At 44.9% G+C, this 26,092-nt stretch overlaps 1 protein-coding gene across 2 annotated transcripts in view; it reads right to left on the bottom strand.

Moving 5' to 3' along the window:
- Nucleotides 1-25,489, bottom strand: part of ZNF365 (zinc finger protein 365) — a 34,128-nt gene extending 8,639 nt beyond the window's left edge. The window contains exons 1-3 of one of the 2 annotated variants that reach the window (XR_002326748.1): nt 25,309-25,489; nt 19,566-20,300; nt 2,238-2,418 (exon numbers count right to left, since the gene is read on the bottom strand). Coding sequence is in view for 1 of the 2 variants with exons in the window: in XM_020998241.2 (XP_020853900.1) it covers nt 2,238-2,418; nt 19,566-20,287 (903 nt within the window). In the remaining variant the exon portion in view is untranslated. The remainder of the gene's footprint in view (nt 1-2,237; nt 2,419-19,565; nt 20,301-25,308) is intronic. The other variant, XM_020998241.2, reaches the window with a different exon arrangement.
- Nucleotides 25,490-26,092: the final 603 nt, after the last annotated feature.

The raw sequence follows: 26,092 nt of genomic DNA, 5'->3' as shown, positions 1-26,092 counted from the left end.
CCTTGCTCTTTGAGTTTCAACATCCTTCCCTTGGTCAATCCTTCTACTACTCAGAGCCAGCTACTCTGTCTGCCTGTGGGCTTCTCTTCTCCAGGCTCCATCTCCACCTTCAGATCACCAAACTAACCAACAAGCATTTATTAAGCTCTTACTATGTGCCAGGCACTGAGGATACAGAGATAAAGTCATCAGGACCTGTCCTCAGGGAGCTTATGTGGGAAGACAATGTGCACATACATAAAAGTGTAGACGAAGACATAGGAAACACAAGGTAATTTGAGAGACAGAGGCATTACCAGTTTTGTTTTGTTTTAGTGGGAGGGTGAAGATAAAGAAAGACTTCACAATTCAGTTCCTTCAACTGGTCCTCATATAGCATGAGCTCAGGTCTTTTACCATCTCAGTTGCCTTTATGTGGCTGATCTGAATAGAAGGCACACAGTAGGCATTTAATAAATGCTTCAATGGATGAATAAATCAATGCATGAGAATCAGGCCATTGAAAACCCAGACAATCTGATGGAATGTCTCAGACATCAGAGACTTCAGAAGAAACAGTCCTTCTTTTGAAATGACTTAGAAATGAATACAAATCCTTATTTCAAACAAAATCAGCCCAGTTATTCCAAAACATTCCATCTGAACAGCTCCAAAGTGAGCAGATGGGCTATTAGGTCAACTCTGCATTTATAATTCCACGGCATTTTCAGAGGCAAGGAGAAAATGTCTGGGTAAACATATTACATTTTTAGAACAGCCAGGTGAAATGAACAAGGGGGCTCAGAGGAGACTCCAGAAAGAATAGACGTGGAAGGACAGAAATGCTCATTTGCAGAGACTGCAAAACCCTGGAGGTCGGATACCTACCCCAAAGGCTTCACTTCAGGGGACTGATGAAAATGGCCAAAAGCAGGGTAAGAGTTTTGGCGACTTGGAGGGAAAGAGACAACACACATTATAGAGGGATTCCATATTGCTCATTATCTGCATTTTTAACACAGGTCAGTGGAGAGGTTAGATTGGAGAGAAATTCATTTAGAACTCACAGATACTGGCATCACTCAGCATGATCTGTTGTTAGCGAGTGCATGGGGAGAGAAAAGAGAGATGTCTTCTGAGTGGTTCTGAGTAATGAGATTCTGATACCTTTGGCTTCCATAGATCATGTTAAGGTAAAACGTGTCTACTTCAAAGGGAGATTGAAGGGAATAAACGTTCAAAGGGGTGATTGGCCAAAGCTGAGTCTACAAAAAAAGTGCTGGGGTAGCCATTCCAAGAAGTAAATGCCTCGTGCTTTGCATGGCTTGGGAAATCTACCTCCTCAGATGGATATTCATTCACATCCAGCCAGGCTCCAGTGGGACACACTCAGCTTGTTCCTGCCAGCCTCTCTGACCCCTCCCTTGGCCCTGGATTAGTCTCAGGTTATTTTCTGTGGGTTAATCTTGACTCTTCTCCTAGAGGATAAGTTCCTTGAGAGTAGGGGCCCTGTCTTAAACTCTGTGTCTCTTTATTCACCCCATTCTCAACACCTTCCCACCTTGATATGAGCACAGAGTAGGACACTGATGATTATATGTCAATGCCTCTTTGCACATTATACACTTGTTTACTGTCCGGCCAAATCCCTGTACCAGATGCCTCCCTCCCCAGCTGCATATCTTGCTTCCAGGCTCAGTTTGGGTACCCTCTCCTCCAATGGGCCGTCTCCGATTTTTCTATTACTTGTTCTCCTCCCCATCCCCAATACTCGGTATTTATTTTGTATAAATTTTGTATAAAGTTTGTAAGGACTGCATACTTATCTGTATACACATATGTTGTTCTTCCAGCTTCCTGAGGGCAGAGATTGCTTTTCACTTTTGTCTCTGTTACCAATGCTTAGCACAGCGTCTGGCACACGGTAGGGCTTGGTAAATGTTGATTTGATTTCTATAAGTATCATCACCAAAGGATAAATTCACTTTTATGTGAAACTTTGAACATATGGGAGAACCAGGAGAAGCGGATGGAATGGAGAGGAGGCTGCAAAGAGGTTTAAGTCAGCCAGGGCCTCTGGGCTAGTAGAGAGGACTTGAGTGGGCTCTAATGTGTGGTCAGAATTGTCCCCATGATGCACAACTGTTGAGGCCTTTAAGAATTCCCATCTTTTTTTGGCCTCTGATCAAAGGGGAACAATGAGCTGGGTGAGGTAAGGAACACGGCAGGGAAGGCAATGAGGATGACCACGAACTCACCAAGTGCTCGCTGGCCCCCTTGCCATGGCCTGAGACCTGCTGGCTTTGATAATACTCTAACTGCTTCTCAGCTAAGTCGACCCGTTGCAAGAGGTTCTCGATAAAATTCTGTAGTCTGGCTTTTCCCTGGACTTCCTTCTCTGCAGCCGCTTCAAGGAAATGGTTGAACGTGACAACTTCTCTAGAAGGCAAAAATGGTAGAACAAAGAACCGAGAAATTTGATCAAATACATGCTGCAATATGTACCCCTTGGCCTGGTATTTAAAGTCCATCATAAGCTGACTCAGACCTACTTCTCTGCTCTTATTTCTAGTTATTCTTTCTACACACACACACACACACACTCCTCCCAGACATATTAGACTATTAGCCTGTATGTGACATTTCATTCCTACCTCCATGTCTTTGCACACGTTGTGCTCCATACTTAGAATGCATCGCCACCTCTAGGACATAATACAAAATCCTCCATTTGACATTTAAAGGCCTTCACCGTCTGCTTGCAACCTGCCTTCCCAGCTTTATTGAACACCACTCCCCTTCGTGCCTTTTTCAATACAGCCAAATGGCCCCATTGCTTTTTCTCACATACAACATTCTCCGTCAGTTGCTGTTGCTCAGTCATTTCTCAGTGGTGTCCAACACTTCATGACCCCATTTGGGGTTTTCTTGGCAAAGACGCTGGAGCAGTTTGCCATTTCTTTTGCCATTTTCCTCTGCCTACCTCAGTTTACTCATGTGTAAAATTCTAGAGTTGGATTACACTCTATAATAAGGATCTTCTTCATAAATAGGTAGCACTAGACAGTTGTTGACATTCCTTCCAACTCAAAAACTCTATGATTCTATGACCTCTCAGTTCCTATCCAGCTCGTCTGGAATTCCACGATTCTCTTGGACAAGTTGAGTCAAATAAATGAATCCATTCTCTGACTTATGAGGCCAACAATCTCCAAACCCTCACAAACGCCCTTAAAAGGACCCAGATCTCTCTCCTTCTCTAGTCTTGCTACAATGGTTTGGAACACAAGAATATGTGATTATATGACCACTTAATCCATGTCCATTTTACTACTGGAGATATATTTTTAATCCTCTAATATTTTGTTGCTGAGGTCATTTACAATAACACCTACATATTCACAAGAATGCACCTCCCAATTGTAAAGTGTTGTGCCATCCAACAGAAGGAGTTCCTCTCGGGTCTCACTCAGGCAATTATCTTTCACTCTACTTAGGAAAAAGGATTAGCCTTTGAATTTCAACCAATTTTGCAGGGAACAAATCCTATACCTGTCTGATCTTCTCAGACACAGCAGCTCAAACTATATACCTGTTGCCTGAGCAGGACTTCTGCCAAAAGGAGTAATGAAATATGGGTTGGTTGGAGGGATGAATAATTCCTAGTCCAGCCATTCTGGAGAGCAACTACGTCCCCAGGAGCCACTGAACTGGGCATACTCTTTGACTCATTGGTACCACTATGAGGCTCATACACCAAAGAAATCAAAGAAAAAGGAAAAAGTCTTTTTGGACTAAAAGACTTAATGCATCTTTCTTTGCAGTGGCAGAGAACTGGAAACTAAGGGCGTGCCCACCAATTGAAAAATGGATGACTGAATTAGGGTATGTGGATGCAATGGAATATTATTGTACCACAAGAAATTATGAAACCAATAAGTTCAGAGAAACCTGAGAAGGTTTATATGAACTGACAAAGAGTGTAGTGAGCAGAACCAGGAGAACAGCTTATATAATAACAATGTTGTAAAGACAAACAACTTTGAAAGACTTACGAACTTTGATCAATGCAATGCCAATGATTGCAGAAGACCCATGATTAAAAATGCTATTCATCTCCTGACCAAGAGGTCATGGACTCAGGCTACAGAAGAAGACATTTTTGGGTATGGGCAATGTAGGAATTTGTTTTCTCTGGCTATGAATATTTGCTTCAAAAGATTTCAGGTTTATTTTTGTTGTTGTTATTGTTTGCTTTCCTTTTATATTGGGAGGGAGGGAGAAAAAATAAAAGCTTAATTGAAATTTAAAAAATTAAAGAGAGAAGTAAATAATTTGGGGGGTATTATTTTGGTTTCTTTCTTTTTTTTTTCATTTGACCTGTGATTTCCTCCAAGTGGGGAACCTCTGGTGTGTGTGAGAGAACTCTCCACAGATACAGATCAACAACCCATCTGTAACATATGGTCTCAGAGAGCTGCAAAATAGTTTAGAGCTCAAATGATTTTCCCAGGGCCACCAAGTCAGTATATGTCACAGGCAAGATTTGAAACCAGCTCTTTCCAACTTCAAGGCTGGCCCTTGAATTCTGGATTCCAGAAAAGTACAATCCATATCAAGTGCCTGTATAACAGGTGTAAGGAAAGGTGCATGGACTCAGCCTTATTTAGGGCAGGAGTGAGGTTGCTTTATTTTTTTCATAACAAACCCTACCATTTATATAGTGCTTTAAGGTGGAAAAGCACTTTATAAATTCAACCTCATTTTACCCTCACAACAACCCTGGGGGGGGGGAGGTGCTCTTATTACCTCCATTTTACAGATGGAGAAACTGAGACCAACAGAATTAAGTCACTTGCTCAGGATCACAAGCTAGTAAATATCTGAGGGTAGATTTGAACTCAGGTTCTTCTGTCTCCAGATCCAGAGCTCTATTCACTGCACCGCCCAGAGACTGCTGATACACACTAACTCGTGATATTTGTTGTCAGAAACGTTTTCATGAGTAACTAGATTTCATGGGATCGTAGATATCGAACTAGAAAGGAGCTTAGGGGCCTTTTAGGACAATCACCTCATTTTACAAGTGGGGAAACTGAGTTCCCCTAAGGAGTGAAGTTACCCAGTGTCACACAGAGCTGGAAGTCAAACTCAGGTCCACCACGCTCCCAGAACCATCACCCCAATTAATGAACCTACCCCCTCGATAAATCCCAGTAGTGTCCTCTTACTTTCAAGATGAAATATAAAATGCACAGTTTTCCATTGAAGCCTCTCTCTAAGCTGGCTTCTTCCTGTCTCTCCAGCCTTCCAACCCAGAACTCCTTCCCACACATTCCATAGTCAATCAGTCCTACTCACATACAGCATTCCATATTCTGTCCCATATTCCATTCCTATACCTTGCGCTGGCTGGCCCCCATACCTGGAGCTCACTTCCTTCTATTCAAAATCTTTGTCTTCCTTCAAGGTTCGGTTCAAATGAACTTCCTAAGGGGGTCTTTCCCACCCTTCTGCCCACCTCCCACCCCCAGCAAAGCCTTCCCCTTAAAAGTTACCATCTTTTATGCATCTTGTATATACCTGCTAATACACATGCGGTCACCCCGTTAATTAAAATGTAAACTCCTTGAGAGCAGGGACTGTTTGCCTCAGTTTCCTCAACTGTAAAATTGGGGTGATAATAGTACTTGTCTCATAGGGTGGCTGTGAGGATGAAATGAGATACTATTTAAATGCTTAGCATAGTACCCTGGTACATAGTATGCAACGTACAAATGCTGAATCAGCTAGGTGGTGCAGTGGATAGAGACCGGGCCTAGAGTCAGGAAGACTCATCTTTGTGAGTTCAAATCCAGCCTCAGACCCTTGCTGTGTGACCCTGGACAAGTCACTTAACCATAATTGCCTCAGTTTCCTCATTTGTAAAATGGGCTGGAGAAGGAAATGGCAAAGCACTCCAATATCTCTGCAAAAGAAAACCCCAAATGGGGTCACAAAAAGTGAGACATGACTGAACAACAACCTGCTATAAATGCTATTATTATTATTATTGTTATTGTTATTCTGCTGTTTCTCTGCCACCGTAGCACTTCGCACAACGCTCAGCACACAGTAAGCACTTAATAAATGCTTTTTGGTTGACTGATTGCTCCTGTCGCTTCTGATTCCCCAGGGTATGGCTTTTCTTTTCAAAGACCCATACCACATATTTCTCAGCAGTCTGTAACCTTTGTTTTTCCACTTACAGGCAAACTCTCATATCGAATATTGGTATATTGGTATAGTGAACACTCCACCCTGGGGATGCTGGTTTCTTCCCTCCTTTGTCCCACACAGCTCTTCCTTACTGGCTGCCTCTTTGGAGAGGCTGAATGAATGGACCTGTTCTCACCCAGCTTTCTTTAATCATTTCATCTTCTTTCCCTGTTCAACATTCGTCACTTTCAAGGTTTCCTTATTTATACGGGCTTTCCCTCTTCCACTTCCCTCATACCTCTTCATCCTCGGCAAGAGAGGATGAGAGGAAGACCTGGGTTCAATCCTGCAGAACTTCAGTTAGGCAGGGAATGCTTACTGAGGGACCAGTAAGAAACAGCATCACTGTTCTCTGAACACCAGGGAGACTTCACTCTTTGGTTCAGTTATTCACTCAATCAATCAGGCACTGACTGAGAACACAGCTTTGTGCTAGGCACTAGAGGAGGCAGAAGGATCGGTTTAGAGGGGAAAGGATCACAGAAACCAGCTAGTCTAACCCATCATTTCACAAATAAAGAAAATTGAAGCTTAGGGAGGCTAAATTTCCCCCAGGGTCACGAAAGGAGCGATCCCTGGCTCTGGGGACTCTATGCTCAGCACCCCACTGCCAGGGAAGAGACGAGGATGCCTGCCTTTGTGCAGCTTCAAGTCTAACTGAGGCAGCGGGCGCAGGGCTGGGAGAGATGAAGCACGAGGCAGAGTGAGCACTGGAGCTGTGGAGTTCCTGAGGCAGGAGAGCCCCAGCTACCATTGTCTCTAGCACTAGAAGCTCTGTGACCATACGTGGGCCAGCAAGTCAATGCCCGCTCTAAACCTCAGTTTCTTCATGAGTAGAATGAGGGTAATAATCCTAGAGTACATGCCACACAGGTTTGTTGTGAGATTCAAATGAAAAACCATCTGTAAAGTGCTTTGCAAACCTTGAAGTACCACATAATGTCAGCAATTCCACTGGCAAGACCATGCCCTGAAAACATTACAAAGAACCCCAAGAGTGCTGTCTCTTCAAAATTTTCAGAGCAGTATTGTAGGTAATTATAAAAAAACAAAACAAAACTGAAAACAACCAACAATAAGTAGATAAATTGTGATACATTAATGGAATAGAAAAGAATGACATAAGCTGACCCTCCTAGGCACTGACTGAGTGGTCCTGCGCAAGTCATTTCATCTCTCTCAACCTCACTTTCCTCCTCTGTAAAATGGGGCCAGAGACAATGGTCGGAAGCAAAGTAGACTTTTGAGGGACAGGGTAAAAAAAAAAAGAGTGAGGATGATAAACAGAAGAAAATAGTATAGCGAAAAATGTACAGTTAGTAATCATAACTATATATGTGAATGGAATTAATGCACCCATAAAAGAGAAGCAGATAGCAGAACACATTAGAAACCTGAATCCAACAATTTGTTGTTGACAAGAAACATACTTGAAAAAGAAAGATACACACAGAGTTAAAATAAGGGGCCAGAGCCAAAGGCCTCAAAGGGATGTCTACCCCAAGCATGAGAAGTAAAAAAGGCAGGGAGGGGTAGCAATCAGACAATGAAAAAACAAAAATAGAACTAATTAAGAAGGAAAACTACATCCTGCTAAAAAGGACCATAAGCATTGAACTAATAACAATATTAAACATATACGTACCAAATGGCATAGCATCCAAATTCTTAAAGGAAAAGTTAAATGAGTTAGAAATAGACAGCAAAACTATGGTAATAGGGGACCTCAACTTTTCCCTCTCAGAGCTAGATAACTTTAGCCATAAAATAAATAATAAAGATGTTAAAGAGATGAATGGAATTTAACAAAAGTCAGATATGATAGACTTCTGGAGAAAACCAAATGAGAACATAAAGGAGTACACCCTTTTTCTCAGTGGAATATGACACCTTTACAAAAACTGACCATGCATACCATGTATTGGGGTATTCACCAACAAATGCTTAAAAGTAGAAATGTTAAATATGTCCTTTTCAGACCATAATTCAATAAAAATTACATTCAATAAAAGACCAGGGAAACATAGATTAAAAATTAGTTGGAAACTAAATAATCTAACCCTAAAGAATGCATGAATCAGAAAACAAATCATAAAAACAATCAATATTTCATTAAAGAGAATGACAATAATAAAACAATATAGAAAAATTTGTAGGACAGAGCCAAAGCAGTACCTAGGGGAAAATTTATATCTCTAAAATTGTGCATCAATAAAAGAGAGGAAAAGCAATTGGTGAATTGCACATGTAACTTTATTTTTTTTAAATTTTATTATTATTATTTTTGGTTAGGAAATGGAGTTAAGTGACCTGCCCAGGGTCACACAGCTAGTAAGCGTTATGCGTCTAAGGCCACATTTGAACTCAGGTCCTCCTGAATCCAGGGCTGGTGCTCTAAGCACTGCGCCACCTAGCTGCCCCACATGTAACTTTAAAAAAATGAAAAAGGACAAATGAAAAATGTCCATTAAACACCAAAGTGGAAATCCTGAAAATCAAAGGAGACATTAATAAAATTGAAAGTAAAAAAATCAAGCTAATAAATAAAAGTAGGAGTAAGTTTTATGGGGGAAAAACATAAAACAGATAAGCCACTGGTTAATTTGATTTTTGAAAAAGGAAGAAAAGCAAATTACCAGTGTCAAAGAGTACTTGTTAAAGCAGGATTTGAACCCTGGTCCTAGGATTCCAAAGTCACTGTCCTTTCCACTGAACCCTTAGAACTGGAATGTCTTTGGGCTTCCCTAAACGTGAAAATGAAAGACCCTTAGCATTCAGCACCCAATTCCTACACAGATGGGCATTAGATGCAGAAAACCATTTCTTGACCTCTTAACACTCATTTGGTTAAAAACCAGAGTCACATGGCCTGGGGTCAAGTCTTACCTCTGATACTTATTGTTGTATTAGCTGGGTGACCATGGAAAGGCTGTCTAACCTTCCTAAGCCTCCATTTCTTCACGTGTAAAAGGGGAATCATAATCCCTGTAGCTCCTACCTGACAGAGGCATAAATGGGACAGTGTACAGGCCTTTCTGGATTCCAGTGTCGGTGTTCAGCCCCCTTCCCCCGAAATGACTTCGCATTTACTTATCAGGATCCATATTGTGTCCACCCTGATCCCCACAGAATGCAAGCATTTATTGCACCTGTGTGGGCCACGTACTGCGCGAAGTCTGGGGATACAGAGAAAGACACCAAAAAATAAAACAAACAAAAAAACCCAGTTCCTGCTCTCAAAGTTGTTTTCTCTTAAAGAGCAAAGCATTTTAAAAAAAACTCCTGAACAAACAGAAAGGATGCGTAGAACGAGGCCTAAACAGAGGAATTCTGTTACTCCCTCGTAACCTCTAACACACCGTTTCAAAAGCACCCCTAAGTCCACATTTTCTTATACAGGCCTCTTTCTCGTTCTTTATGTAGAAAATCTTGTATGGTCTGAGGATTGCTAAATTCCCAATAAAATATTTTTTAAAAGAATGAATATATCCGGGGTGGGGGTTGGGGGCATCACTTCCTGCCTTGTCTCTCCAGTGCCCGGCACAGCATTTAACAGGAGGCTTGCTGACCCGAACTGAATGCAGACCATCACCCTCCATGTCCACCTGCCTTGGTCCCCTGTGCTCTAGGAGCCTTCCTGGCTTACTCTTGCTATCTGGAAGAGATCAGTGGACCTCATGGGCTGGCCACAATTTATTCTTCCTTTCACCACCAGGAGTCTTTGGTTATTTTTCAGTCACTATCAAGAGGCAGTGTGATCCAGTGATTAGAGAATCAGCCTGGGAATCAGGAAGCCCTGGGTTCAAATCCTATTTCTGTTTTTTTTGTTTTTGTTTTTGTTTTAGGCAATTAGGGTTATACTAAACTTTGTTAGCTTGCTCCTCACCTCCCTATAACTAATACACATACACACACATACACACATATACACACCCACACCCGCACATACACACACACATACATCAAATAGCCACCAAAATACTACCATCCTCTTCCGATCCACAGGTTCAAAAACCCGAAACTTTAAAAAAAAATGGAGAAATCCTGGAGGTCAAAATGAATCTGGTTACTGATCACATAAGTCTTTAGGCAGTCTTTACTGAGTTTGGTCATATGGGAAACTCTTCCTTAGACAGTGGCCTCCTCAAGAGTGATAAAAAGAACTAGGGCTCTTGGCTGACAACCACTCATAGGGTACAAGTGAATCGTGTGCACCCTTTTGGTTGATCAGACTACAGAAAACTCTTCTGGGTCAGAGAAATTTAGAAACAAGTTCCGCCCCTTTACTCAGGCAAATCCGACACTTTAGATCTACCACATTGTTTGAAGCCGTGCCAAGACAGATAGGATTCAAGATAGAGATGAAAACCCACAACGTTGCCCCATTTGTATAAACACCAGTTAGGAAGAAATAAATACCAGCCCTACCCAACCAGAGAGGAAGCCAATTAAAAGTGAGATAATTTTTATCAACCTGCTGCCTAGATATTTACCAGCCCAGGGCAGGCAGGCAGGCGGTACCTGCTTATGTGGAAGCTGATAGGGTGTGAGTCCAAGATAATTAAGTGGAGAGTGGTTGAGCCGTTGAAACAAGCAAGCGACTCTGTCCAACGTCCCCCATCTGCTTCAGACTGACATGGGCCAGCATGGATCGGATGACAATGGAGGGGTTAGTGCTAGCTGCTGGCAGCCAGGCCTGTGATGAAGACCGAGGACCTGACTGTGGTGGGGCAGACACTCTTCGACTCTCTGTGACCCCATCTGGAGTTTTCTTGGCAAAGATTCTGGAGAGGTTTAGGGCAGGATAATGGAGCCTGGCTCATCACTATAAGACTCTGACTGGGCATTGATGCCCCCCTTCCCCCAGGATGGCAGTTTAAATGCTTATCAGAAAATGAGGATAATAGCAGGGCTGGGCCTTCTGTTAAGGTTTCACCCGATGGCCACACCATTTCTCAACACCTCTGGTATTTCCTACTATCTCCTTCATCTCTTTGAAAGTGTAGGTGAAGGCCATTCCAAGACGAACCTGGCTCAGTATCTCACTTGAGTCACACAAGGCCCAGCCGAAGGCACTTCCGTGCTCTTCTTCACCTCCTGGATCCAGGTATTTATTCAGGCTGTCCTCAAGCCTGGAACATTCGCCCTCCTCATCTTTAGAACCCTTGGTTTCTTTCAAAGTTCAGTTTGAGTGCACCTCCTACATAAAGCCTTCCCCGATTCCCCCCCTTCCCAGTGCTTAGCACCCTCCCTCCTAATATGATCTTGCATTTAATTTGTGTATGTGTATACATAGCTATATATAATGTGTATATATATTACATATACATATCGACTATATACATACATATATATATATATATGTATATATATATATATATGTATATATATATATATATATATAATGTATATATGTACATGTCTCTTACAATAGAATGGAAACTCCTCTTGGGCAAGGAATGTTCATTTTTGGTTTTATATCCCCCAAAGCTTTTCACATAGGCATTTAATAAATGGTTACTGATTGCTTGGTAGACTCAGCACCATGGTGTAAGGAGGTCACCATGCCAAAGGTGAACGCCAAGGTTGAACAGGGAACAAGTACACAGTGGGCCTTCCAACCCACGTGTTCTGACTCCAAACCCAGCGTCTTTTGGAATAGTGGATTGAGGGATAGCAGGAGGGAGGAAAAGTCCTGTCCTCCAAATCAGGGGACCTGGGGTACAGGCAGAGCCATCATCAGGGTGGGACAGCTGGGACCTGCCCCAGGATGGAAAGCACAGAGAGTGCTATCAGCACCTTTCTGAAGGTGCTTCTTCCCATGACTTCCCTCAACCCCAGTGACCTCAGCCATCAGCACCCATGTCCCCTCCCTATTTCTATCTCTTAGGAAAGGCCCCTGCCATGCCTCTCCTTACTCCCAGAGGGCTCAACTCATCCTCTAGACTTTTCCTCCTCCTCCACAGTGATCTGGCTCCCCCCTCTACTTCCAGTTCCCCTTTATATGTTATCGTTCCCCATCAGAATGTAAGCTTTATGAGGACAAGAATTCTCTTGTCTGTTTATATTTGTATATCCAGTGCTTAGCTCAGTTCCTGCTACATAGGAAACACTTCATAAACGATTCCTCTATCATCTATCTCTATCTCTATGCACCATCTATCTTTATCTCCATGAGCTGTATCTCTATGTATAGGGATGGATGGTACACCCATCCATCCATCCATTTATTCATCCATCCATCCATCTCTCCCTGTGGTGATCTACCTCTTCTCAGCAGCCATACTTTCAGCAGGATAGAAACTTGGGGCATCTCAGGTAGAAACTCAGCAGGATGAACTTCCTCCTCCAGTAACAAAGGCCCCAGACCCTCCTTGGGGCTCCTATCCCTCACTAGCTGAGTGACTTCTACCACACGTCCAGCCCCTGCTCTTCCAGCAGTAGAAACTGATCCCCCGAGGCAAGTCACAGCCTCACTGGCCTTCAGTTTCCTTATCTGCTTATAGACAGAAGGTTACATTGGACAGCTCTCAGGGCCTGTCTGCCACCAACATTCGGTGCCACTTTAAACCATCTTGTCTCCTAGGCTGCTTGGGTTTGGTTGGGGGTGGGAGGGTGAGGGTTGGGGGTAGAGAAGGGTGAGGAACCTGAGATTTTATGTGTGTGGAAATTCTGGTGTAGAAACTCAATCTCCAGATACTGACCCACAACCTGTCTGTAACTTAAAATATTAAGAGACTCACCGGGACACTGAAACATTAACTGACTTGCCCTTAGACACACATTAATGTGTATCAGAGGCAGCATTTGAACCCAAGTCTTCCTGATTCCAAGGCCGGACCTCCTATTTGTGCTATTGCTCCTCTTTTTCCACCCATGCCCTTCTCTTTCCCCACCCCATTAAAATCATACCTATCCTTCAAGACCAAGTCCACGTTTGAGGGAAGAAGGAGGAATCATTTATTGAGAGATCATTTAGTCCATGCCCATCATCTCATAGATGGAGGAGCACAGATCCCAATCAGGTTAGGTGACATGCCCAAAGTCCCATGGCTAATAAGGGGCAGAGATAAGATTTCATCCCAGAGATAAGTTCTGGGACTCTGAGTCCAGGGCTCTTTCCACCACACCTTATGCTTCGAAACCTTCCAGTCTACTCCTTCCCAAAGCAACCTCTGCCTTCTCTGAATGTCTCTACCACCGGAATCTGTGGCTCGTAACTCAACACAAGTTTCATCAAAGCACCATAGCTCAACAGCTAGAATAATCCTCTGATGTCATTCAGTCTAACCCCTCATTTTACAAATGAGTAAACTGAGGCCCAGGTAGGGAAAGTTACTTCTTGCCCATGATTTCAAAACCAGGTCCTCTGACTTCAAATCCAAGACTCTTTCCTCAAGCGATTTTTGGGGTCAGCTTCGACCCATCCACATGTGTCACTTCTCATGCCTACCTAGCAAGTCAGCCTGATTCTGCTTCAGCCACATTGCTTGTATCTGTTGGTACTCCCAGTTTCACTCAATCTCTCATCGTCACCTACCTGCACAATTTCCTCTTGAGATCGTTGGTGCTTACTGCCTGCTTACTGATTGGTTGATTACAGGAATCCCTGCCTCCAAATCTCTGCCTCCTTCAAACAGTCCTTTACACTGTGGTCGTATCTGTCTTCCTTCATCACTGATATAATCATGTCTCAAAATCCTATTTCCTTTAAAGCAAAGCTGTAATTCCTTTGTCTGTCATTCAAAGCCACCTTCTAAAATCCTGTGCTACCACTTCCCCCTTCCCAGCATTATCTCCTAACCCTTCTCCATGTAACCTATGCTACAGCCACACTCACCCTCCCAGTACCTACCCCACACTTGCCCATTTCCAGGCTTTGTCCTTGGTACTCCTTATGCCCATAAAATTCTTTTACCCTCTCTTTGTCTGTTGAATTCTCATCCAATCTTTAAAGCCCTCCTCCCACAGGATCCAAACATCTAAGAGCTGGAGGGGGGCCCCAGGAACCATCTAGCTGAACCCATAACTGAGTAAGAATCCCCTCTATCAAAGCCAACAAGAAGTAATTCAGTCTTTGTTTGGAATTCTCTAATAGGGGCTCCCAAGGCAGCCCATTTCACCTGTGGTCAACTCAAATGGTTAGGAAATCCTTGCAAATTCCTCCCACTGGATCTGGGACCAAATAGAAAAAGTATAATTCCTCTTCCATATAAGACCACTTCAAATACTTGAAGATAACTATTGTGCCCCTCTCCCAAGTCTACTCTTCTTAGAATGAATATCATTCATTCATTTTCTCATTCATTCAGCAGCTAAGTTGTGCCAGGCTCCATACTAGACAAGGAAAATACAAAGACAAAAAATGGAAGTCTCCCCCCTCAGGAACATTAGATTCTATGCTCATGCTCCACACTAAACACGGTCAGTTCCTTTAATGGATCTTCACCCAGCTTGAGCTCAAGGTCCTTTAATATCCTGCTACTCCTCCTCTGGACAGTTTCTACCTTAAAAGGTCATTTCTAAAAGGGGGCACCCAGGGAAGTACCAGATTTCTACAAGGCAGGAATCACCAAAATGATTTGGTACTGGGGAAGAAATAGAGAGGCTGACCAGCAGAACAGATTAGGTACATAACATTCAGAAGCAAAGATAAACTCAAAGATCCCACCTACTGGGGCAAGAACTCATTATTTAAGAAAAACTGCCAGGAAAACAAGAAAACAGTATGTCAGAAATCAGATTTAGACCAGCACCTCATACAATATACTAGAATTGGGTCCAAAAGAATATATGATTTTGATATCAAGGGTGATATCACAAATAAGAGGATCAAGGAAGAAATTTACTTTCAGATTTATGAATAGACACAGAGTTTGTTACCAAGCATGGCATCACAGAAGATTAAAGATTATTTTGATTACAAAAAATCTGAATTTTTTTGCAAACAAAAATGACAAAGCTAAAATTAGAAGGAAAAGTCACTCTGAGAGAAAAAAAAAACTTTGCAGCAAGCTTAGCTGGTAAAGAAGTCATTTCCAAAATAGATAAAGAATTAATTCAAATTTTTAAGAATAAGAGCCATTCCCCAGTTGATAAATGGCCAAAGGATAAGAACAGGTAGTTTTTAAAGGAAGAAACTGAAGTTAGTAATCAATAGTCACATGAAAAGAAAAGTTCCAAAATCACTAGCAATTAGAGAAATGCAAGTTAAAGCAATTCTGAGGTTCCATTTCACACTCCTTTGATTGGAAAAGCTGACCAAAAAAAAAAAAAGAAAATGACAAATGTTGAAGGAGCTGTGGGAAAATAGTCACACTAACATGCTGTTTAGGGCAATTGGGTGGCTCAGCGGATAGAGAGGACTGTGCCTGGAGTCAGGAGGAACTGAGTCCAAATCTGGCCTCAGACACTTAACTAACTGTGTGACCTTGGGCAAGTCACTTCACCCTGTTTGCCTCAGTTTCCTCATATGTAAAATGAGCTGGAGAAGGAAATGTCAAACCAATCCAGTATCTCTGTGAAGAAAACCCCAAATGGGGTCATGAAGAGTCAGACACAACTGAAAAACTACCAAACAACAAAAGCAAAATTGAATTGAATTTAGACATCAGATTTTGAGAGGAGAGAAAGGAAATAGAATTTATTTCCATATTTGTTCTCCTCTTCCTAGTTAAACATCTCAAATTATGCAGTTATTAAACTTGCTATTTGAAAACTAAGTTCTTGAAGAGGTGTTCTTAGTTCAAATCCAATCTTCATCAGGAGACATTTCTCCAAACCCCTCCCTGCACAGCTTCTAGGATATTCCCTGATAAGATTAACCTCAAACTCCTGGAATATAACCTCGTTATATTTATATTATTTCTACGTCATCTCCTCCATTTGAATATAAGTTCCTTGAGGGCAAGAAGCATTTTTCGCCTTTCTCTTCATCTCCAGAATTTGGCACAGTGCCTGTCTCTTATTAAGCACTCAATAAATGCCTATTGGCTTGACTTGACTTGTCTGTGCGTAATGGGAGTATTAACTGTGAATTTATAATTGAACTCAAAATTCTTTGTTGTACAAATATAGGACAATAAGTTCTGTGCCTTTCACAGAGCTGTGACTAAAGTGGTGCATTCGGGGCTCTGTCCCTGGGCAATGCAGTTTCGAGGGGGTCATCAGCTTTAGCAACAGCAACAACAAAATTCTGCTTCTTTCAATTCATCCCAAAACCTGCCACTCATCCCCTGAAGCTGTCCCATGGTATCCTGAGGCCTCTTTCCCACACCAGCTTCCAAGAGAATTTGCTTTTAAATAGTTCATTTGAGAGAAACTTTGCCCTGCTTGCCCCAGGTTCATCTTACACTCCTTGGCCCAATCTGCACAAGTACTGGTTATGAGTCTGATCTTTCAAGTTTGAGCTGAATCTGTCCAGAAGGATGTTGCCTTTCCAGACATTTTTTTTTAAACACCAATTGGGTTCCTTTACTATTGCAAAGAAGACAAGGCCTTCAATCATCCTTCCATTATAAAACGGGGAGAAACAATTCCCACAGAAAGCATTTGTAGCCCTCCTCAGTCTGACTCCAGCCTTCCTTTCTGGGATTATCTCCCATTACTGTCCTTCATTCACCCCACCTTCTAGACAAGTTGGCCTCCCTTCGATTCTCCAAACCTGATGCTCCATCTCTAACCTCTGTGCTTTTTCAGTCAGCTCCCCATCCCTAGAACACACTCCTTGAGGTCTAAACACTGTGGTTCTACCAGGCTATGATCCTCCCCTCTACCTCTTAGAATCCCTAACTTCATTCAAGACTCAGCTCATGTGCCACCCATGGGTGGCTTTTCCTGCTAAGTCCCTCACCCCCATATGTTAGTACGCACTCCCTCATCCTCAAATTATTGTATATATTTTGAGGCGGCTAGGCAATATAGTGGACAGAACATTGAACTTGGAGGCAGAAGACATGAAGCTGAATCCTGCTTCACATACTTACCATCTTTATGACGTGAGGCAAGTCACTTTACCTGTAAAACGGGGCTAATGATAGCACCTTCCTCAGAGTTGTTGTGGAGAGCAAATGAGGTAATGTATATATGAAGAAACATTGCAAACCTTAAAGCATTCTATAAACGCTAGCTATTAGCTCTTCTGGGTTGACAAGCTGCATCTCTCCCCAACACAGTGAAGACTCTGACAGCAGGGGCTGTTTTTTTGTTTTATCTTAAGTCTAGCACATTGACTTCCATGTTCAGCAAACAAGCATTAAGTGCCTAGGGGTGTCCAGTGTGTTTAGGAAAGACTAGGATGTTTGGTGTGAGGGCTCGCCAAACTGTTTTCAGGGCTGCTCATCCACCTTTTACCCAACTCTCACCTGTGGCTCCAAGATGCTGTAGCATGAACAGCTGCCACACCCCCAAAAAGCATCTTGGCAGATGAGCTAAACCAGGTTGAGGGGAGTGGGCAGACCTCAAACCCATTGGTAAGTTAGGGAGCTGTCTTCCCCAAGTGTGTGAAGACTTCCTCCAGTGGACTGGGCAGATGAGAACATCAAAGATGCCAAGGTCATCCTCTACATATTGCACCATCAGTGGGTGTCTTGACTTTTGTCCTGCCACTAGACTTTGATGACTCAGGAAGACAGCTTTGTATAAGTCTGCTCTCATTTAAGTCCTATTCATACAAGAGCCAAGGCATCACCCCATGATGTCATTGATCCTCTTTGAGAAAGAAGAACAAACAACAAATGAACAAAGTGGCTAATAAGGGTCAGATGCCATGCTGGCACCCAGAATACAAACCCAGGGAGAAGGCAGCGCCTGTCCTCAAGAAGACTACATTCTACTAGAGAAATCCTCTTCACCCAGGGGTGGGGAACCTGTGACCTTCTAAATCCAAATTTTACAGACAAACCCCTGGCTTCACCCATCACCCACGTTCCAGAGAAACCTAATAAAGTTTGATCTCATCAATCTAAACTGCTATCCTTCCATGCCTTCAGACTGATTCCATCACCTACAGATAAATTTCATTGCCCAGTGACCACTCCTACCACCGGAGGACTGATCTCATCTCCAAGTCATGAGCTGAAAGGACACTTATCCCACCTCCTCTTTGAACCATTCAGCCAATCAGAAGAAGATTTACCTTGCTTGGTCATCTTGTCAATCACTATAAAAGATCCTATCATGCTTAACTGTCTTGGGTCATTGAGGGACCATTGATCCCCATTTATTGACAATTGCTAGCTTTACTAATAAATGGAGCAGGCTGGGCACTTTGTCTCTCAGAATTTCTCTCTCCACAACCAATCAGAGCCGCTCCAATGAACAGCCATTGGGTCACCTCTGCGCCCCCACAGTGAAATGTCAGAGAACCTCCATGGAGGGAGGATCTCTCAAAGACCACCCAGAAAGTCAAAGAGAAGTTACAGGATCATAGACTAAGAGCTAACACAGGGCCCCTCACTGGTCCAGCCCATGCCCTTTGTAGATAGTGAACCTGAGGCCACATACCCATGGAGTAATAGAAACAGGATTTTAATCCAAGGCCCCTGACTCCAAATCCAGCATTCTTTATGTCAGTAGAAAGAGGACCCCAAAAGACAAAATCATAGGCCCTGGAAGTATTAACTATTCCTACTAAGAGAGATCATAGGAATCTAGATCTAGCCCAATCCTCTCATTTTAAAGATGAGGAAAATGATTGATGGGAGTAGAAAAGCAAAGGGAGAGAAGAATAGTAACAAGAGGGGGGCAATCTGGGCTCTGCTTAAGGGTGGGAGATTTAGAAGCCCTCGGTAGTACTACTCTGGGAGATACATCCTTTCCTGCCCATCTTCCTACCTGAAGCAGCAGTAAAGTTGGCCTCATTTCCTCCCGAAAAATCATGGTGACCTACAAGTGTTTTTGTTGTTTGTTCACGTCCACAGCAAAGATACTGGAGTGATTTGCCATTTCCTTCTTCAGCTCATTTTATAGATGAGGACACTGAGGCAAATAGGGTTAAGTGACTTGCCCAGGTCACCCAGCTAGTAAGTGTCTGCGGTCAGATTTGAACTCGCATCCCTGACTCCAGGCCCAGCATTGTATCTATTGCACCACCTACCTGCCCACCCTTTATACCTCCAACACCTTGGGTGAGTTTACCCACTCCAACGCATGCCAGGTTCGGAAACTACTATACTGAGTAGCATCAAAGAACTCGTCCTTAGATCTCATTGAGTCAACAAGGATTTAAAAATAAAGTTTGATGTCCATGCTCCCTTGGGTCATTGAGAGAAAACTGGTCACCCAATTCTGGAAGGCCGGACCCTCCCCCTCCTGCCCTTGTTACTCACTCTTCCTTCCGGAGAAGCTCCTCTTCAGACTCGGTAAGCCGCTGCCTCAGCACAGCGATCATCTCCACTGCCACATCCACCTGCCGGTTCAAGGCCCTCTCTCGCCTCTGGACTTCCTGTTTTTTCTGAGTCAGCTGCACAAAAGCTGCCCGGACTTCCAACAGTTCTGCGGTCTTTTGCGCAAGCTCTTTGGTCAGTTTGTCAATCCTCTTCTCGATGGTCTTGTCCACTGCCTCGACCATCCGATTGAACTTTTCCCTCACGTGGGCCTCAAAGGAAGCTTTGGCATCCGTGGTGGGCAACCCGGGGCTGGACCTCGGACCACCCAAGGAGTCTATAGAGGTGTAGATGGGCAGGAAAGACACGGGCCTCTCCGCCACCACCTGGAGGGACTTCCTGTCCTTCAGGTTTTCCCGGGACAGCTTACACAAGTTCACGTAGCTCGATTTCTGCTTGACCGCTGGGCTGCCACTCCCCAATTTCAGGGGCTCTGAGGAAGTGATCAGGTCTGGGTCTTTGAGGGGAGACAAAAGGCTGCATTTTGTCATGAGGCTCCTCTCTTCATAGCTGTGGTTGAACTCCAGATGGGCCCTCAAGGAAGACAAGCTTCTGAAGCGGGTATGGTCTCCACATCGTGGGCAGCGGAATGGCAGGCACACAGCAACATTTTCAAAGGACTCTTGCCAGGCGTATCTATTTTCCTCAAAAGCCTTCTGTTGCATTACTCTGAAAATCCTGGGAGAGGGGCAGAGAGAAAGACCAGAGAGTTTCTATGTATATTCAAATGCCACAGACTTGCGGGATGTCAGAGCTCAGATATCATTGAGGCCAGGGGTTCTTAATCTAGGATCCAAGAAGTGGATTTTTAAAATAGACTTTGATAACCGTATTTCAATAGCCTTGGTTTCCTTGGAAGTCCTATGTATTTTGTTGAATGAATTTTAAAGAATTCTGAGAAGGGGCCCCCAGGCGTCACCAGGTTACCAAAGGCATCCATGACACAAGAACCCTGTGACCGGATCATGGGTCAGGGATCTCACGTTAGAATGGACCTCAGAGGACATCTAGTCCAACCCCCTCCATTTGACAAATAAGGACCCAAAGGGGCAAAATGTAGCTAGTTGGAGGCACAGCTGGGGGTCCAGAAGGCTTGGACTTCAGCACCTACATAGAATGGATAGATGCCAGTCACTGGAAGCCACCTTTAGAAATATCCGCTTTCCATCTCTTTCCAAAACTGGTTCCTAATATTGTCTACACAGTCCATACTGTCTCCAATTATTTGAATGCTAACGCTATGGCTCAGCCACACAATTCCCTCAGTGGCGCAAGGAGGATTTTACAATTCTGGAAAGCAGAAATGCCCCCGGACAAAGCAGCAAACTATGCTGGGATTATAACATGAATGCTCAAAATGCCCCTGTGTATGGGAGACAGCTGGGGTGCACCGGAACTGAGTATGAGACTTAGAATCAGCACTCAAGGTCAAGTCCTGATCCTACCTACTCCATACGGACAGTATCGGATCCATTTACCAGCCAGCCATATAAACATTAATGAATAAACATTCATTCAGCACTTGCTGTGCTAAGAGATGAGGGCACAAAAAGAGGAAAAAGACCATACCTGCTCCCAAGGGGCTCCCAGCCGAACAGGAGACACTACATGCAAACAAAACAAAATGGAAATAACCAACAGAGGGAAAAGGATTGAGAAAGGCTTCCTGTAGGAGGTGGGATTTGTAGCTGGCACTTGAGGGAGCCAGGGACCAGGAGGTGGCAATGAGGAGGGAGACCTCTGTGAGCATCTATTTCCTCATCTGTAAAATGTAGAATAAGTAAATGCCTGCAGCAGCTAGAGAGGCAATATGGCATCATGGATAGAGGCCAGGCCCTGGGGTCCGACAGACTGGAGTCCAAGTCCTGAGCCTGATACATCCTGGCTACAACCTCTCAGTGTCCCCAGCCAACTTTCTAAGATGAGAAGTCACGGGTAAGATGGCAAGATCTTACACTCAGGGAATTCCCTACATGGATGAAATCACAGGTCTAGACATTTTGAAGCTTGCTAGCAACACCTTTATTACAGGATTATTTTGGGCAGGGACAGGGACTGGATTCATTGGTATAAGTAGGGAACTCCCAGGGAAGGAAACTCCCTCTCCTGAAATAGGTCAGAACCTTCTTAGAGTATTACCCAGAGGACAGAGCAGTGATCGTATGGGCCCAGGGTAACAGAACCAACATGTACCAGAGGTAATACCTGAACCCGGGGCTTCTTGGCTTTGAGACTGCCCTCTATCTGCTACTTCTCATACCCTGATATTCTGAGTATCAAATGAAATGAGATATATGAAGTAAAATATACAGGTTGACTCTTATTATTGCATTGAGAAGTTTTGTTAGTTTTCAAAACCCTATTGTTCCCATTATCTTTTTTTCTTTTGGCTAGGCAATGGGGTTAAGTGACTTGCCCAGGGTCACACAGCTAGTAAGTGTGATGTGTCTGAGGTCGGATTTGAAGTCAGGTCCTCCTGAATCTAGGGCCAGTGCTCTATCCACTGCACCACCTAGCTGCCCACCATTATCTCATTTTCGAGATGAAGGGATGCCATCCATCTACCTTACAGTTGTGAACCCAAAGGCACTGACGAATGGTAACGAGTGCTCACATTTCTATGGCACGTCCAGGTTTACAAAGTTCTTTACTGATTAAACACATGAAAGAGACCTCTGTGGTTCAGTTCAACAGCTGTCAATTCAGTATCAATGCATTATTGCAACTAGAGGCAGCCTGCCCGGGATCCCTGCAGGAAAGTGAATGTAAAAAGGAGACCTTTGGCTGGGGCCCGGGCTTGGTTCGGTTCAGGGCTGGGAGCCCCAGGCTGCTGCCTTCCAGGCCCCGGCATCTTCTAAGATACCGTCTATGCAGGATGGGGATCAGAATCCTAAGCCTCTGCTTCCCAGGTTCCTTCCCAGTCGCCAGAAGGCCCCAGCTCACTTTACTGATCCAGGCTGATAGTTATGCATACAAAGTGAGGAAATATTGGAGTAATGAAGCAGACAAAGCAGGGACAGTTGTCTACTGAAAACACATTTGTTTTCAAAATAGGTCTTGAGAAAAGCAAGCTCAGCTGTCTTCCCCCAACTGTAAGCAGTGTCTTAAATAATAATAATGAGTAATGAGACAACTAACCCAGTGGTAATTCCCAAACCTGTGAATTTCACCTCTCCAGCCTCAGGCAGAGCCCTGCTTATAACAATATGAGGAAAAGCCTTTGCGCCTTGGACTTTAAGAGCATCCAAGGTATCTGAACAGTTGAAGTCTGGAGTCCTCCAGCAATGGATGCTCTCAACCAAGGAGGACTTCGGTTGGGGCTCGTACTTTGTTCAGTTCAACAAATGTCAATTTAATATCACTGCATTATTGCAACTGCCTGCAGCTAGGTGGTGCAATGCATCGAGCGCCTCATCTGGGGTCAGGAAGACCTGAGTTCAAATCTGATCTCAGATCCTTAGTAACTGTGTGACCCTGGGCAAATTATGTAACCCCATTTGCCTCAGTTTCCTCATCTGTCAAATGAGGTGGAGAAGGAAATGGCAAACCACTCTAGTATCCAAGAAAACCCCAAATGAGTTCTTAAAGAGTCAGAAATGATTAAATAACAAAAAACCAAAAATAAACTAACAAAAAAAACCCGTTTTTTCTGCCCAGGATGGGGATAAGAGAATGAATGTAAGCTTCTTGAGGGCAGGGACTCTAGTCTTTGTATCCCTGGTCCTAACTCAGAACGCTATGGGAGTGTTCTAGGAAAAGAATGCTGAATTTGGAAACCGGATCTGGGTTCAAATGTTGGCTTGGCCCGTATGACCTTAGGCAAGTTACTTAATCTTCTGGAGTCTCAGTTTCCTCATTCATAAAATAGGAATGACAAATTTGCAAAACCTCAGGTTCTATAGAAGAGATTCTTAAACTCTTTTTGCTGTATACACCTTTGGCAGTTTGTCGACATCTACAACCCCTTCTTAGAGTAAATGTTGTGTATCAGTGGACAGTTAGATGCTAATACCTTCCGCTGATTGATTACCTCTAATTTTTCCAGCACATATGTATCTCTCCTTTCTACACAGTTACTTGCATTTGTCTCTCACAGTCCACTGTGACCTCCCTGAGGGCAGGGACTGTCTTTTGCCTTTTTCTGCATCCCCAGTCCTTGGCAGAGTGCCTGGCACAAAGTAGTCACTTAATAAATGCTAGCTGACTGACAAAGGAAATCAAAGGTTAGCAAAAATAATAATCATAAAGATGTCTTTTTTAACCATCTAATTTCAGGGACCCCCAAAAAAAAGCTGTCCACTGACCCTCAGGTTAGGAACCCAGGTGCTATAGAAATGGGAACTACTATTATAAATGAGACAGTTGAATCAGATGACCTGCGGGATCCCTTCCAGCTATAAATACATGCTCGGAATATGACTCTCCCCAGGTGTAGTTTGTTAAAGGCAGTTCTCCAACAGGACTCTTAATAACCAGCAGCTCTTGTTTTCTTATAGGAATTAATGCTATTCACCTTGGCAACAGATGACTGATAGCAGCCCCAAACTGTGCCCAGACCTCATTTGGCAAGTAAATGGTTTCTCTGTCCAACTTAACAGGCGTGAGGAATCTTGGCTAGGGGGGTATCATGTTAGAAAAGCATGGATGTCGGGGGGCACAGCCTCGGTAAGAGTTCCAGAAACACTCAGGACTGCAAGGAAGCCTCAAACGGCTGGCATGTCACACTCTCCAGACCAATTGATTTCTGCGCATCCAAAGGGAATGCCCGTAACAAACTCATTTATTGGCTAGCTTTGCTGTGAGACAATGCAAAGACTCACTGGGACTGGAAGAGGGGGAGATGGGGGGGCCGCGATAAGAAGAGTGACTTTGGGTTGAGGAGTACTCAGGAAGGAATGTAGGTGATGGGGGTTAGGGGTTTTTCGATGGAGAAGTAGGATTTTAGGAGCAGATGGGTAGGGAGAGTACCAGGCTTCTGACCTGGCCAGCTCTCGGGGCGCTGGGGGAATGAATGAGGGATTGCTGGTGGAGAAGAAGATATGAGGCTTAAAGAAATGTGGTAAAGGGAAGGCATTCGCTGGAAAAAAAAAAAAGAAGCAGAGGACGTCACACGTTCTGATCCATGCAGGAGTGCAAACAGGGAACCAGGGGCAAAGGCAAACAGTCCAGTGGTTTTCTGGCCATTTTTTCCTGGATTGCTAGAGAAGGGGGAGGAGGAGGAAGGAATAGTGCTGCTGGGAAGGAAGGGTGATGAGAAGGCAGCGGTGACTCTCTCTGGTGTCGGCTGCCCGATCCCCACCTCCTTGCCCCGCGCTGCTGAGTGTGGGCTCAGGTTCATGGGGGCTGGGCGCCCAGCGGACCCGAATAACCTAAATAGCTCGTCTCCAACGCTTCTACAACTACTGTTGAACCCTGCACCCAGTTCTGTCACTCGCTTATCCCGTCCCCATCAGGGCCCCCAGCCATCCAGGCCACCCCACCCCGCCCCCCTCGGGAAGGGCCGGTCCAGGCCATGCACGGTGGGCCGTGCGGCACGGGCTGTGCAGGGCCACCCGGGAGGAGCCACACCGCACAGGGTGGGCAGTGAGGCACGGGCTGCACAAGGCGGGCTGTGCAGGGCTACCCCGAGCTTCGCCATCCCCGGCAGGACGCGCAGCTGCTGCAGCCTCTGCAGCCACGCACTTACCAGACTTGTTGCTGCGGCGGCGGCCGGGGCTGAGGCTGAGGCTCGGAGGAAGCGGTTTTCAGCAGAGCCGTAAATCAGGCAGAGCCCGGTACCCCGCTGCACTGACGCCCTCCCTCCCCGCACCCCCCCGCGGCGGGGCCCGAGTGGCGCCCAGGGCGGAGCGTGCGGCGGTGGCTACGGCGGCGGCAGGGGCTGGCAGGCAGGGATCGAGCGAGCTGGAGGCGGCCGGGGCGGGGGGGGGGAGCCGAGAGAGGAGGAGACCGGGGGAGCCGAGGGAGGGCTCGGCACGCGGGAGGCCCGGGGGACACCGCTCTCGACCGCGGTCAGCGCTCTGCGGGGCCGGTCGGGCTAGAGCGGAGCTGAGCGACCCCAGCGGTGTCTGCGCTGCCGCCCGCCCCCTCGCCAGCGGGGTCCGGCTTCAGGCCTCGGAGTGTAAGGGACAGAGATGCACCAGACGGACAGATGTGCGGAGGCACTGAGTGCCTTGGGTACTGCTTGCAGCACTCGGTGGGCCCCGGACACTGCCTGGAGGGCGCTCAGGATGCCACCGCCGAGTAGGGTAACCTGCTTGGGGATCCTGGAGCTGTCATGCTAGTCATTGGGCCCAGGGAATAGGGAGAAGGGGGTGTTGCCCCCCAAACCCAAGCCCGGGTAGAATGCAGGAGTTGGATGGTTAGAGGGGGTGTGGACAGCTAGGGCTAGGTTAACTTCAGAGCCAACCGATCAGGCTTCGAATGGTGCTCAAAGATCCCTCAGCCAGACTATCTGGTGTCTTTTCCCTCCA

Source organism: Phascolarctos cinereus, unplaced genomic scaffold (genome assembly GCF_003287225.1).
Source record: "Phascolarctos cinereus isolate Bilbo 61053 unplaced genomic scaffold, phaCin_HiC Scaffold_3;HRSCAF=262, whole genome shotgun sequence".
Lineage (NCBI taxonomy): Eukaryota > Metazoa > Chordata > Mammalia > Diprotodontia > Phascolarctidae > Phascolarctos > Phascolarctos cinereus.
Note: the sequence above shows the minus strand (reverse complement) of the source record. Positions and strands in the feature narration are given on the sequence as shown.